The sequence below is a fragment of the Meleagris gallopavo genome, chromosome 4 (genome assembly GCF_905368555.1).
Source record: "Meleagris gallopavo chromosome 4, MGAL_WU_HG_1.1, whole genome shotgun sequence".
NCBI classification, from domain to species: domain Eukaryota; kingdom Metazoa; phylum Chordata; class Aves; order Galliformes; family Phasianidae; genus Meleagris; species Meleagris gallopavo.
The window spans coordinates 38426038-38441848 of NC_139407.1; the positions used below are offsets into that span (position 1 = coordinate 38426038).

General features: G+C 40.1%; 1 protein-coding gene across 18 annotated transcripts in view; it reads left to right on the forward strand.

Moving 5' to 3' along the window:
- BMPR1B (bone morphogenetic protein receptor type 1B) overlaps window positions 1-15811 on the forward strand; it is a 237409-nt gene that overhangs the window by 211255 nt on the left and 10343 nt on the right. For all 18 annotated transcript variants that reach the window (XM_085222936.1, XM_085222927.1, XM_019614786.3 and 15 more), the window contains 4 exons: window positions 2486-2588; window positions 3544-3646; window positions 10680-10776; window positions 11540-11678. In XM_085222936.1, the coding sequence (XP_085079062.1) occupies window positions 2486-2588; window positions 3544-3646; window positions 10680-10776; window positions 11540-11678 (442 nt within the window). The remainder of the gene's footprint in view (window positions 1-2485; window positions 2589-3543; window positions 3647-10679; window positions 10777-11539; window positions 11679-15811) is intronic.

Sequence of the window (15811 nt, forward strand, 5' to 3'; positions counted from 1 at the left end):
TGGATGTGTACGGGGTTGTACCCATCGGGATGAATTCCTTCTTTACACAACAGTCTCAGATTCTCAGAGTCAAATTATGCAGAATTCTAATTGCGCATATTAAAAACCAAATTGGTTGCAAGTGGAGAATGTGTTTCTTTGTATATGTCAGCAGTGTGCTTGTGTTTCTATTTGTGCAGTCACCAAATTAAACATCAAATTAGAGATGATATACAACTAAGTTGTCCCTAACTTGTTAGAATAAGGAAAGTTTGAGGCAGGTAAGTCAATAAACCAGCAGTGGTATGCTGTGCCCTTTCCTTGCAATGCGGAGTTCATCTGACAGCCTGTGAACCAGGAGAAAAGCTCAGGGTAGAAGGGTGGGAATGAAAGACTTTGTTCTTTTCAGAAGTGTCACCTCTATCTCCTTCCCAAATCTGCAGTAAAACAAAGAATTCTTATATTGTATGAACACTTTTTATTTTTTCTTAGTGTTAGAATCAACTGGAATCAATATTTATTCTGGTTGGCATTGCTATTTTTAGTTTTCTCATGCGTTTCTCTCATTACTCTATTGTTGCCTGTAAAGAACATGATTTACCTTTATTGTTGGAGCTTTATAACTTTTACATTTTGCTCTATCTAGTGTAACATTTTTTGTCTTTTTAAATCCGAAGTAAAATTTTCAGAGGGACTGAAGTGCTTGAGGATCCCAAATTCAATTTTCTAAAATGAGCAAAGGATCAGAGTCCCATGACAAGTCAGAAGAAATGAAATAAAATTGCTGACTTTTCCTGCTTCTTTTTCCCTTCTGCAAACAATTTGGCTTTTCCTTCAGCCCCTGTCCTTTGGTGAACAGAGAGTTTTTGGTTTTCGCTGTGAATTACTAGCTGAGGAGTTCTTTTTTGTGTTTCACTGGATTGCAATTTATTCTTTTGTTCTGTCCCCTGGGTTACACTTACTCATTACTTTGAATCAAAGGCACCATGCAAACAAATAAAATCTAATCTAATATAATATTCTACTCTAATGGATTCCTTACAGTCTCTCTTCTTGGCAATCCTATCGTTCCTATCTTAAGCTTCGGCAATGAAATCAAGGTGGTTGTTGCCCAGAAGGACAGCTGTCTCCTTTGCCTTGCTTGTATGCACAGTGTCAGAGAGGAGTAGAACCCCTAGCTCTCTTTTCTCTGAGAAAGCAGTTTGTAACATACAATTGGTTACTTTTCAAATCCAGAAGTCAATAACAAGTGATAGATTATTATTTGAAGTAATAAGCTTACAGTGGCTAGACCCTGCACCACTAATATAAAAATATGCTACTGCAAATGTTTGACATGATTCTTTTCCAGCCAGCATCTGTCTGTCCTGTGGCTAATACTTACAAATCGTGTTTATCTATTCCATGTGTAACAACACCCTTTGAATCCTACATCTTATTTTCTTTTCTCTTGCTGCTCTGTTAGACTTCCTTTCCTTCCACTGGGAGCAAATCATCTGAAATTTTGCGGTGCTTAAATTTTCTAATCCTTTTTTCTTTTTATTTCCTTTTTTTAACTGAGTTTATTCTCCTCAGAAAAATACTTGCTGAGCGTAATAACCAATGTTATTTTCCCATGAAAGTAAAGGAATATTTTTTTGTGACGTAAATATATTGGATTAAATAATTCTTTCTTTATTTCTGGATCCTTTTCCTCCAAATCAGTCAACTTGTGTTCCTCACTTATGTTACATACTCGCCGTCAGTAATTAGAAATTAATGCATAGCAATCTCAGTAAAATGAAGTCTCCCTTTCGTACCCTCCCCCCCTTTATGCAGCATGCAGGCATTTGACCTTCATCAAGGAAAAACATTTATCACCAGCACCATCTAGCCATCTGTTAGTATGCTTATCTTCCATGGGACACAGTTGTGTAAATGGGAGTGTTTTGGATAATTTCAGGATTGTAACCCAAGTAAACAGTTATGAAGAGTGTTGATGATAACTCAAGGACTCACACACCAGCGTTGCAGTTTGTAATACCTCTAAAACAGGAATCACAAATCACTCTTAATAATATTTCACAGCGAGGATCTCAAGAATGTTTCTTTCTCCATATTCCCACCATGGTGCATGTAGTCATGCCTTGTTCCCATGCACAGGGCAGACCTGCTGTAGCATTGCTGTTTGCATTTATGTAGGTTTCCAAAGCCTTCACACATTAATGACTGCAGGCGTTTACAGAGAATTAAGATGTTAGTGGGCTTTGTTGCTGTGAAATTTTGGATAGGTGAGTATGGCATGCTGTCAGCTGTTTTGTGCTGTTACAGCAGATTGCACGTGTGCCTGCCTTTTACCACACGCGCAATAGTGTTTCAGCCCTTTATGTTTTGTCATGCTGCTGGAGGAAATATGTTGCTTTGGTAATGGCAGATTTTCCTTCCAATTAATAATGCTGAAGACTGTGTTTAACAGCATGTTTTTCACTTCAGAACCTTGTACTGATTCGTTCTTTTCAATCCTCAGCACTGACGGCTACTGCTTCACCATAATAGAAGAAGATGATTCTGGTGGACATTTGGTCACCAAAGGATGTCTAGGATTAGAGGGCTCGGACTTCCAATGTCGGGTAAGAAAGTGTTGGCTGCCTGAGTATTGCTTGAATTTTGATGGCTTTCAATTGAAGTGCAGTCAGCAGATATTAAAATGGCCATGCGCTCAATTTCTGTTCATTTGGCAGAAGGTTGCTGAGGGGATTGCATTTATATCCCAGAATGTTTATGTCAGTGATGTTATAGCTGTTCCTTTCAAAAACTTAAGGTTTTGTTTTTACCCGTGTTGCATCTAGCAACACCCCCGCTCAGAGGAAGTTTGAATTTAGAGAAATACAATTTAATTATTTAAGTCCCAGAGTAAATTTAGTCAGGATGTTGTTTTATGGACCTCAGCAGCCTTTTTCTTACATGCAGTTCCAATGTGCTTTTTTATTTCCAATGCTGAAAGTCTGATGATCACCCCTCTAGAAAGTCTTGCAGCAGGAATTGCAAGAGTCTGGGCAGTAGAAGATGACTCTGGAGTATTTAACTTCTACAGTTGTCCTTAAATTATTTTACTTGAGTACAGGGCCACTCTAGCCAAGGCTGCTTCAAAGTCAGTGGAAGGTATTTTGCTCAGCTTTCCATGAGAGAAGCAACAGCAACTAAATAAGTCCACGCAGCAATTCAGCAATTCCTGTATTACTCTGGCTAAACTAGTTTTTATAATATACTAACTTATTTTATACTGCAACTCCAAGTGATGCACACAGGAGACTTTCAGAGCTCTGTTTTGAGCTCTTAATGACAATAGGTTCCTTCTGCAGCACTAAGGCATCAATAGAAACATGTGAGAGGGGGATTAATCTCTTAATCATTTAAATGACTTGTTTTTTTGGATACATTCAGCGGCACAAATCCTTATTCCACACATCCTGGCAATCTGTAATATTCTGCAAACCTGCTACATCTTTTTCTGCAGTGTCAGAATGAGTGTGTTTGCTTACAACACAGTTAATTACTTGCTTTCTCTGAAACTGTGTATTTCAGGATACTCCTATTCCACACCAAAGAAGATCTATTGAATGTTGCACAGGCCAAGATTACTGTAACAAACATCTTCACCCAACGCTGCCTCCACTGAAAAATAGAGGTAAAGGGAAGTCCTTCCAGGCCCAAACTGACCTTTTTCTGCTATCGCCCTTTGTGTCTCAGGAAGAAACAAAGCCATAACCAAGGCACCCACATCCAAGTGTACATGATTAGAGAGATGAGCCCTACTAAAAACTGTCTGGGTTTATTGAAATAGAGAGCAGTGTCTTGATCCATGGTTGCAGGTTCCTGCTGTTATTCGTGTTGCTCACATGCAGTGAGCACCGGATGAATTATTTGCTCAATATTGTCATAGATTTGCTGGCTGTTAGTGGTTGTCTCAAAGACTGAAGTTGCATGTGGCAGGGGATGGCTCTTTCTGTGTATAGTTTTTGCCTGATAACAAAATTGAATCCTCTATCTGTTCATAACAGCACACAGATCTGGGACCAGATCTCTAGAGTTTAATCTAGCATTTCAAACTGACTTAAATCCATAAAGCGTTTCTTACTTATTGGACCCAGTAATCCACTGAAGTGGATTTTCTACTTGAAAAACGTCACTCAAAATAGAATGAAAAGTGAAAACTCATGCAATTACTATTATTTTGTTGGTGTGTGCTGTTATTAAGAACAAATGGAAGTGTTTTAACTTTAAGTAGATTCTGAGGCAAGCCTAGGTCAGGTTTAGGTGTGTTTGTTTTGTTTAAACATTGCTTTCTGAAAATTGATAAAACTATTTTGGCTGGATATGGCAGATTCCATTTTAAAGAATGTGTTTCTGGGATGAGTGTAACATTCTTCCTTCATAAACTCTTGGCATCGTCAACAATGGCCAAGATCTGTGGAGGTCAGCATGGAATTTAGTCTGTGAGAGTATGTTCAGGGTTGAAAAAGAATTTGTAATCATGGCATTCTGAGTTGGAAATCCAAACTGGCAAACAGCAGCTACTTACATATAAATGTATGCTCATAGAAAGCCTTCTCTCATGTAAGACATTCCCTTCACACCTATGAAACTCTGCACAGATGGGCTGCAGCGCCAGGCCTGTGGAGGGTGGTATATAAATATTTCACTATTTACTAGCAAGTCATTAAGTCAGTGAAACCTCGTAAAATTCCAACTTCCAACATGAGAGTTATGTACTATTTTGTTGTGTAATTTTTTTCATTTTAAAAAGTTATTTGAACTGAGGGAGAAACTCCAAAAGGAAGTCAATATTTGTTCACACTTACTTAGTGTATCAATAAATATCATTACAGTTTGGAAGACAATTTCTTCTCTCTGCTGAGTTAATTCTGTGTTAAATCTACTTAAAAGTACTGAATCAGTGCCAAACATTAGGCATCTGCCTTATTAAATTTTTAGATATTTGGCTGTACTATCTGCTGCTTATACGGAAAACAGTAAAACAAGATTTTTATGGTAGCAGAAATTGTTTGGATCAACATTTACTTTGCTGTGTGTACATGGTTAAAAAAAAGTATCACTTGGGCACTTGTGGTGGCAGACCCATTAAACAGCAGATAGATTTTTTTGATGAAAGAATAATGTTATGGAGTTGGAGCAGGACTCTAGCCATTTTATAATTGATATTTTATACTGACAAACAAAAGACAACGCATCATTCAACGTATTCTGAGGATTTTTGTTTCAGCTAAGTTTGTGTACTACCAATGTCCTGACAGCGTATTCCAGAAGCTGCTTCTTCCCATGTGGCTGAGCAGGGCTGAAGCCAGCACCTTTATTAAAGCCTTAAGCACATATGTCATTCCTGGTGCCAGACCTGTTCTTATGTGCCATGGCTGTATGCTAGTTTAAAAGCTCGGAGCAAAGCCTGGACTTAGAGGATTCTCAGAGCAGCTGTGTACAAATACTGAGTGCCCACTATTGCCAGTGTTCAGTACTGTGCACTGTGATCATTATGTCTGTTGGAAACTTTTAGACTTGGCTATGATTGAATGAGAGCTGTGAGACTTGTCATTACGTTTCTCATAAGCTGGAAGTATGACAAAAGGAAGATTAACCTAAAAACAAGCTTCTAGGAAGCTTCCTGACCTTCAGGATTCCACGAAAAATATGTGTGCTACTTGGCATTTAAAAAACAAACAGAAGTTTGGCTTCTGAACTTACATCCAAGGTCATATCTCATGGGAAACAGAGCCTAGGGAGATCATCCAGCTGCAGGTCAGAGGTTGTTGAACTGCAAATTAACCCGCACACCAAGGTAACATCTCCAGAGAGGCAAGCGGCTTGTGTCCTGGAAGTGTTTTTCCAGGCCTGCCATGTGCTGAAAGACAGTTTTACCCTCTCCTTGTGAAAAGAAAAGAGAGCCATGCACATGAGAGTGGGAGTTCAAAGAGTTAGCACTGGTCAAAGCAGGATTTTCTTGAACAAGATGGAAGAAAGTAAGAGCCAAGCTTAAGTTTTGAGCTCATCTTGGTACAAACCTGGCAAGTTAAAATAGCCAGATGATACCACAAAATCCTTGTACCAACTATGTATTTGTCTTATTGAGGAAATGAAAATCATGACTGGGTCTGAAACAACACCTCTGCTTTAAGCAATAAAAGATATTCCTGGAAATCCCTGTGAAAGTGCAGACTGAGACCAGTCGAAAGGAGAAATATATCTTTACTGATTTAGAGCCTGTATAAGCAGAAGTGGTGGTGCCACCGTGTCTGGCTCCCTGCCTGTAGAGCTAGTGATGAATGGGCAAGGGAACGATTGGAGGAACGATGGGATTTGATGTGTGCACACAGTCTCCACGCCTCGGATTTCACTGCCATTTTTACTTGGATAATCTTAACATTGTGAACTGGACAAAACGGGGAGAGAGGAGAGCCTTTGACACCCTGATTTCTCCCTTCAACCTACTGTGTGGTATTTGCAGTGCACTCATCAGCATGACCCTGAAAATGGCAAAGTGGGGTGAATGGGAGGGGGAGAAGGTAGAAAGCATAGAAGAGTAACTGAGAGGCAGGCTGGTGTAACGAGATCCTGCTTTTGTTGCCACTTCTTCCTTTCTGTGCTGATCATATCTGACTGCTGCACGCATCCATGTTTTCTTACAACCTAAAATTGTTTGTAAACATGCTGTGTGCTAGGCTTTGCTGTTATATGTGAGCCAAGGTACCTGAGGAAGCTTCCCAAACTTACTATTTGTTTGTTTTGTGTTACCCTCATTGAGCTCACAGTCATAGCTCACTGCTGCCTTGTTGGGAGCTGCTGCTTATTCTCATAATGTCACTGCTTGGCACGTTGCAGTTGCCAAGGAACATAACAGTAAGAAGCGCAGCACCAGTCTTAAAGAGCAGAGCTTCTCCATCTCACACTTGTTGGTACCCACTGCAGAAACAAAGTGGACTCAGGCTGAGTCCTGTCCTGTCCCTCTCTTTGGAGGTGGTCTCAGCTGCCTAAAATGGTGCAGGAAGACCAGTTTTATCCTGCTGCACTGTGGGGAGCATCCTCATCAGTAGAAGGAGAGAGGAGTGAGTCTCCAGCAGCACTAGCCTGCCTCAGTTCAACAGCCTCCTGTTCCTGGGGTAACTCTAGCAGACAGCTCACATGGGAAGCTTGAGTGAAACACTGTGTTCACCATGTTGTTGAGGGCGATGGATGTCATCTCCCTGGACTTCGCAAGGCCTTTGACGTGGTGCCTCACCGCATCTGTCTCTAAATTGGAGAGGTGCGGATTTGAAGGATGGACTGTTCGATGGATAAGGAATTGGTTGGCTGGACACAGCCAAAGGATTGATCAATGGTTCTGTGTCAGGGTGGAGGCCGGTCACAAGCAGTGTCCCTCCTCAGGGGTTGGTCTTGGGACCGGTGTTCTTCAGCGTCTTCGTCAATGACATAGACTATGGCATCAAGTGCACCCGCAGCAAGTTTGTGGATGACACCAAGCTGAGCGGTGCAGTTGATATATTGGAAGGAAGGGAAGCAATCCAGAGGGACCTGGACAGGCTGAAGAAGTGAGCCCATGAAAATCTAATGAAGTTCAATAAAGCGAAGTGCAGGGTGCTACACTTGGGTCTGGGCAATCCCAGGTATTTATAGAAACTGAGGGAAGATCTCCTGGAGAGCAGTCGTGCGGAGGACTTGGGGGTTCTGGTAGATGAGAAGCTTGACATGAGCCAGCAGTGTGCGCATGCAGCCCAGAAGGCCAGCTGTGTTCTGGACTGCATTAAAAAAGGGGTGGCCAGCAGGGAGATGGAGATGATTGTCCTCCTCTATTCAGTTCTAGTGAGGCCCCATCTGGAGTACTGCGTCCAGGCCTGGGGCCCCCACTACAGGAAGGATGTGGAGCTCTTGGAGTGGGTCCAGAGGAGGGCCACTAAGATGATCAGAGGGCTGGAGCACCTCTCCTGTGAAGAAAGCTTGTTTAGCTTGGGAAGAGAAGGCTCCAGGGAAACTTCATTGTACTTGAAGGGAGCATATAAACAGGAGGGGGAATGGCTGTTTACGAGAGTGGATAGTGATAGGATGAGGGGGAATGGTTTTAAACTGAGACAGGGGAGATTTAGGTTAGATATTAGGAGGAAGTTTTTCACTCAGAAGGTGGTGAAGCACTGGAACAGGCTGCCCAAGGAGGTTGTGGATGCCCCATCCCTGGAGACATTCAAGGCCAGACTGGATGTGGCTCTGGGCAGCCTGGTCTAGTGACTAGTGACTCCGCACATAGCAGGGGAGTTGAAGCTAGATGATCATTGTGGTCCTTTTCAACCCAGGCCATTCTATGATTCTATGACAAACAGACATTACACATGGAAGAAGGGAGGCAGTTTTTTTATATTTTGTTGTCCATGTGCCAACTAGTTTATGAAGTCTTCAAGCCAGCAAGCAAAATTCTGCCAATAGGAAGTGTTTGAAAGGCAAGGCAACATCCGATTTAGCATCTCTGTAGCCTCTCTTCCTATGTGGCCAAATAAATATGAAGACATATGGAAGTCATTCTCCTTTTCCATGAGATCTGGTTGCATGCCCACTGTGATGTGCGCAGGGAGCTGTCACCTACTGCCACACTGACACATCCCTTCATGTCTTGCATGCTTTCCTTGCACTTACTGAAAAATTCTGTTGAAGTCTCAAGTTTGCGTTAGAGCTAAGCAACACTTCCAAGATGCCATCTGGCCTTGAGAAAAATACAGCCGTGTTTGTTTAGTTGTCTGAATGGGAGAAGCCCATTAGCAATGTTGGGCACGGTGTTTGAATCATTTAAAATGATCACAATACAATTAAGATCTGTCATTTTATCATCCTTCTCCCAGATGTACATAATCAAATCCACATAGTCAATGTAAACAATATTGGCACATCTGAAGTTCTTGTAGTGCAACACTAGTACTACACACGTCTGTGCAGATCCCTATTTATCTTCTCCTCAGCTGATGCACTGCAACATCTTCAATTATTACAAGCAACATATTTTAGAGGGAAGTGGATGGCAGACCCAGGCTGCCTATGGAGCATGAAATAGAGCCTTCGGACCTCCTCAGCAGCCCTCATCGTCACAGCAGAGAACTGGGTTCCCCCAGTGGGCTCTCTATTTCAGCTCCAGGCCAGGTAGAAATCTTTCGCTGCAGTGGGAATGTTGGGCTCTGGTGTTTTCCTGATAGATGTCATGTCAGTGTCCCCTTTCAAAAGCATTGGCTGTGGCTTGAATGTTTACATTGTTAATGCTCCGAGTGCAGGTAATGGCAGGTTAAAACATGACCAGCGTGATCAAAAGGTGCACTGGGAGGTAATCTCTGTTTGTAGTGAAAAAGGAAAGGGAAGGAATTGTTTGGGCACAAAAACAGAGGGAGAAATTGGATCTTTAATCTAAAAGAGCCTGACAGTAAGCCAAGAGTCCCTTAGGAATCTCCTTGTCTCATTACTCTTGTAAATCTGAAATGTAGTAGCACAATTCCCGAATGAATCAATGAGGATAGAGTTCTTGCATTTTATGATGCATTCGGCATTAGTGTGAAAGATGCAAGGCGGCAGGACTGGGAGAACTTCAGGAACTGTTATCCTCATATGCAGTAATCTAAATAGCAACTTCAGGAGAATGGTTTGTGTGTGTACATGCTGATGTGTAATTTTGAAACTGGGATGTTTAAAAGAAAAGCAGTGCTAAATATCTTTGGTTTACAGCAAGAAAGCATGGATGAAGGTCAGTATCACTTGCCTGAGTCAAGAATACAAATTTAGGGATTAGCGATGCACTTTAAAGCACAATATTAGTCTTCCATGCAAAGACTGACTGAAATATCTTAGTAGTTTTCATGCTGTAGTGTTTCCTCAAGTTATTTGACATGGTTCATCTTCAAAGTGTTTTACAGAATAAATGCTGCAAGGATGGTTTCACCCCTCAATACGACTTTTTCTGGCACATAGGACTGGTATGGAATGAATGAGGAAAAAAAATGCTCATTTAAATGTTAAAACAGGATCAGAGAGGTGGAGTATTCTTCAGTGCTGGAAATATGCCTACAAAGTCTTTAGCAGTTTGCCTTCTCAGGGGTTGGGTGGTCTCCTCTGTTTCCCTACTAGGATAAACACAGTTATTTATTTGTTATATTAACTGTTCAATCAGATGCCAGTGATTTAAGATATGAATTTAAGATCTTTGCATGTCCTCACTGATCACATACGTTAAGACACAAAACAATGACTCCTGGTTTGATTTTCCTAATTGATTTCATTTAGAGTCAAACAGGGACTTGCAAATCCATGCTTTGACAGAGTAAGTATGCATCAGCATATGGGCTCCTGTGGGCACTGGTTCTGCCCTGCTAGGTGAGGGACAATGAGGACATGTACACCAGTAAAATCGAGAGGCATCGTGTACAGACCTGTAGTAGAATCACAGAGTCAAAATCACTGAATGATTTGGATTGGAAGAGGCCTTAAAGACCATCTATCTCCAACCCCCCTGCCTTGGGGAGGGACAGACCTGTTCTAGCCTGGCTTTACACACCTCCAAGGATGGGGCATCCACAGCTTCAACAATCTTGTGCTTGGTGTACATTTTTTCACACTGACTTTGTACCATCTCCCTTTCCAAATTTTCTCACTTCTTTCCTCCTGCTGCTCTGTTTTATCTCCAGACTTTGCTGAAGGAAACATTCACCATAAGGCCCTGCTGATCTCAGTGACTGTCTGTAGTATACTTCTGGTGCTTATCATCATATTCTGCTACTTCAGGTAAATAAGGAACATTTTATCACCTCATTAGCATTCTTCCTAACTTTTGTCTTTTTGTGGACTCACAATTTTGAAAAATTTAAGATTGGTATCATGGGAAAAAAAAAAAAAGAAAAAAAATGTGATTTTATCATGTGAAAAGAATGTGTACTTTATTCATGTTATTCACAAACATACCTCATATATTCCATGTATAATCTTTCATCCAGCATCATAAGAAGCCTTTCGGTTTGAAGCGCAGATTGCTCTTTAGTGAAGCTGAGAATGCCACAGTACAAAACAATATATACAGAACAAAAAAACCTGAGGCTTCTCAGTGTGTTTATGGGTGAGGATCTTAAAAAAGAGGAGAATACAGGAATGTTAAGCGTGTCTAGAATATCATCATAATCTACATATGTTTAAATAATTCTGTGTGTTTTTTAAATACTCTCAGGTCCCATGATTGTTCCTCCTTTTACTTTTAAAAGACCCACTGCAGTTGGTAAATAAAATTTCGTATTTATTTTGTTTGTGTTTTAAGGTTCTGAAAGAAAAGCATCTCTTAGCTTTGCAAGCTCATAGCGCGCTGCACAGTCTTTGAATTTTATACATAGAGGTTTGATGCTAAAAACGGTTTGTTAGAAATAAAAGTGAAAATACTGGTCAGAGAAGCCAAGGAAGCCATGTGTCTATATTTGAGGCTGATGTGGAGGATAATGTTCTTTACCCTTTGTACCCGTGCTCATTATGTTGGAAGCTAACTTTAGTATACAAATGGCAGGTATAAGCGGCAAGAGGCCAGGCCCCGCTACAGCATTGGACTGGAGCAGGATGAGACCTACATTCCTCCTGGAGAATCCCTGAAGGATCTGATTGAGCAGTCCCAGAGCTCCGGCAGCGGCTCCGGGCTCCCTCTTCTGGTAAGGAAGCAACATTATCTGAATGTCAGTTCACAAGGAAAAAAGGAGTAAAGAGAGAAAACAAAATGACGCGCAAGAAATGTATTTTTTTTTAATGTTTGAAATGAGGCACTGTGTCTTTAAGGTTTGTCTTTCATTTATTATTATTTTTTATTTTCTCCTAGAATTGACAAGGATTTAAGCTGACAAACAACTGCATTAGAATCAGGAGAATTTTTTTTTCTCCTCATGTATACTCAGCCAAAAATCTTACTTGTTCTGTTTTGTTTTCTTTTTAATTCCTCTCTTAACTTAGAATACCACGGGGGAAATAGAGACCAACAGAGACCACAGAAATTTATCAGGATTTACCCCAGTGCAAATGACAGCGTTTAGCCTGCAGTCTTATTTTCTCACTTTTTATGTGCAACACACAATAGCTTTTCCAACACTGACATGTAGGCTTTATGTGAAAGAAATTGCAATTCATCGAATGTGGAACCTTTTTATGTGCAGACTTCACTTTGCATTCAGAAGTCAAGAATGAATTATTTTACCTTGTACTGAGGTAATCTCAAAGGTTAAAGGCATGGGGATGGAGTGAGCTTTACCATTATTTCTGAACTGACTGCAGGATGGCTGAACCCCCTCAGCTCACATGCCAGAAAGGCAATGGCTTTAGTTTCTGTAGTAAAACAATTCTGTTCAGCAGTTTGTTTTCTCAAGGGCCATTGTTGCTTTTTAGCACTGAAAGAACGGCACAAATTAGATTTCAGTTTCTTTTTTTCAGAAATTATGTCTCTAGACTCTTACAAACTGATTAATTTGTAGTGGTCCTATTACTGGTGATGTTGCCCAATTTCCAAGTACTGTCTATTGGTTTTTTTTTTTGCCCTCACATCTTGTTTTCTAAACCTAAAAGAGAAAAATAAATGGGAAACTTTATTTCCTTGAAATGAAGCAACAGATTGAGTGGCTGGCTAAAAGTGGACTCAGTTTGGACTCAGTTTGGCTGTGGATGCTCTGTCCCTGGAGGTGTTCAAAGCCAGGTTGTAGGGGACCCTGGACAACCTGGTCTAGTATTAAATATTGAGGTTCATGGCCCTACCTGCAGTGGGGGGCTTGGAGCTTCATGATCCTTGAGGTTGCTTCCAACCCAAACCGTTCTATGATTTGCTCTGACAGGAGTAAGAGCTGCTTAGAGTCTCATTTACGATGAGTACTAATTTTTTTTTTTTCTTAAATCTAATTTTGTGGCAACATAGCTGTTGAGAAAAAAAAAAAAAAGGCAAGCTGACAAATGCATGTTGTGAATGGTTCTGAGCATAGAAAAGCCATGCTCATCTTCCTCAGTTGAGGAAAAACTCCATCATTTACATTTAGGCTTTAGAAAAGCTCTGTCATGGAAAGAAATGGATCATACTTAATATCAAGGACCATTCCTGATGATAGTTTCCAATTTATTTGGCTGTAAGGGTCTCTTAATGTTATTGTCTTGCTTTTTTGTATGCCTTCCGCATCAAGGTCTTGTTCTGCACTTATAGCTACTTGTTATAGAGACAGAATTTGGGCTTGATGATTTTGATGAACAATTTCAACCTAGCTGTTTCTATAGCTCTCTAAGAAATACTGTAATTAGAGCAAACACAAGGAACTTGGTCTTTTCCTCTGAGAGGATGTGTTCCTAGCAGCCCACATGGGTAGCAGGTGGCCTGGTCAATCTCGTTGTTCATGGCATAATACTTCATCCAAAGGATGCCTTGGGACAAGAAAGCAGGAAAAAAGACAAACTAGTTATGACAGTTAGTGCTTTATACTTTCTTCCATCTTGGTGAGCCTCAGCTGGTTGAAGGTGGGATCTGTGGTCTTACTGCTGTCCCTAGCTCTCTCTTTGCCTATGAAAACCTGCATTTTTCTTTGACTTTCCCTTTAAATAGTCATTTTCTGTGGAAGAGAAGAAAAATAAGAGCTACTGTGAAACTTGCCCATAATAATAAATGTTTGTTGCACTTCCCAGAACAGCTACAACCACTACATGCTCACTGGAAGTACACAGCTTAGCACCTCTGGGCCCATGCCTGAAAGAAACATATAGGAAGTGCCTAGCAATAATGCTCTAGACTAGAAGAATTTGTTTTCAACTGCTTAATTTTTTATTCAAGGAATGAAACATCCAAAGCTATTATTTCAGGAACATAACCCACACATTTATTTCAAAATGTAAGTTTATGATAAACAGTATTGTCTTCCTCCTATGCAGAAAATTTATTCCAGTGAGTACAGGTATTACACCAAAAATAAGCATTAACCAAGATTTTATCTGGATTTTGACATTCAGCAAGCATTCTTTTCCTGGGCTGTTTGACAGAAAAGTTTGCTGCAGGTCAAATGCTGCCAATCAAATTTTAAACCAAGAAAAAGTACAGCAAATTGTAACTAAAAAGCTTTGAGCCAATAAGCTCAGGTACAATCAAGTCTGCACAAGCAAGCAGAACCCCACTGCCCAACATAAGACGTTTATGCAAAGCTAATGCCTTGGTGAACCCACATTCAAAACCAGGGAAGGAGGTAAAATGCTGAGTACATAAATGAGAGAGAAATCAGAGTTCCCTCTCTGCCTTTTTGTGTATGTTTTTTTTTCTACTATCTCTTCCAATGGATTTTACTTTTCAATAGACTGCACCTCATCCTCAGGAATGAACCCCTCTGTTCAAAATGTTGAAATTACAAAAAGTTTGCTTGTCTGAATTTTAGTCTGCATTAGATGGAGACATTTAGCTAAAGATCAGAAAAGCAGAATGCAGGAGTTAGAAATAGTTGGCAGTTGGATTGATTGCAGTCAAGGAAAGGAATGGGACACAGGGAGCTGGTTGGTCACACAACTCAAGCAGCAAAACAAAATCTAGAAATAAGTAAAGAAAATCACTGTAAACAATTTGCATGGATACGTCGTCCAGTATACTTATAGAATTAGTTCATCTAGCATTTTTGATTAACTGCTTTGTTCTAAAAATCATAATCAGATTCAAGAAAGGGCTAAATTCCTTAAAATAATATAAATTGTTCACAGTAAATCATCTGACTAGTTCTAGCAAAAGCAAACCAAGTTAAGGCCCTCACATAGTATTCTGCCGCCTGAAAACCCATAACAGAGATGTGTTTTTCATTTTCTTAATGTAATATAACAAGGAACTTTTCATCATTAAGTATTGTAATTTCATGTACTTTATGATACCATTACATATATTTGCACAAATTGAGTTATTTGGCTTAACAGCATTATTGTTCAGGATACATTTTTAAAATGGGCGGAATAGAAAGCAACAATGCTAAAATGACATTACAAAATGTTAAAGCAAAATTCCAATGTAATGTAACTATTGTTCAATCATTATATAAGAGTATAAAGGAGAGTGAATCAATTTTAAAAATTCAGCCTGATCTGTTTTTGGCTTTCACTGATGTTAATAAAAGAATGGCACTGCAGCCATCTTGGAACCCTCGTTACATGTTGCAGGGCTTAAAAATTGGGATTGTATGTAAATTGGAACAGAAGAAAGCTGGAACTTTTGAAATAGCTTTGCATAAATGTCATTCTATATTTTTCTTCTTTGAATTGTCTAACATGAAAAACAGTAATTTATTTACAAAACAAATGGCCATACACCTTACTTAATAGCTTTTGAATTCATCTTGTGACATGCAGTCATACTTCAGAAGGATTGTGGCAGTCCTGCTCTGCATTACCAGATTGACAGTTTCAATGGTCATTCCAGGGATAGCGAAGGAAGCAAAGGATCTTAAAATCAGGGTTTGATCATTTTTGTTAGCCAGGGTTGCAGAAATTCTTAAGATTATGATTTCATAGAGATTCAGATTTGTTGCATTAAGCTTCTCAGGAATTGTGTATGGGTGGTGGCAAAACCTAGAGACCTCAACATGACTCTTATCCAGATTTTACCCATAGTCTGAGCCAGATGAAAAACCCTAGAATAAAATGAGATTGCAAAATCTTGTAAAATACTACAAAACCAAAAATCGTTAGCTGTGGTGACATCTTAATGTCCTGTTACATTAAGGAGAGGCTGAGTCAACCATGAACACCAGTGGGTCGTGTAGCAGCATCTAAAGTTTTCTTCTATGAGCTTGCAGAA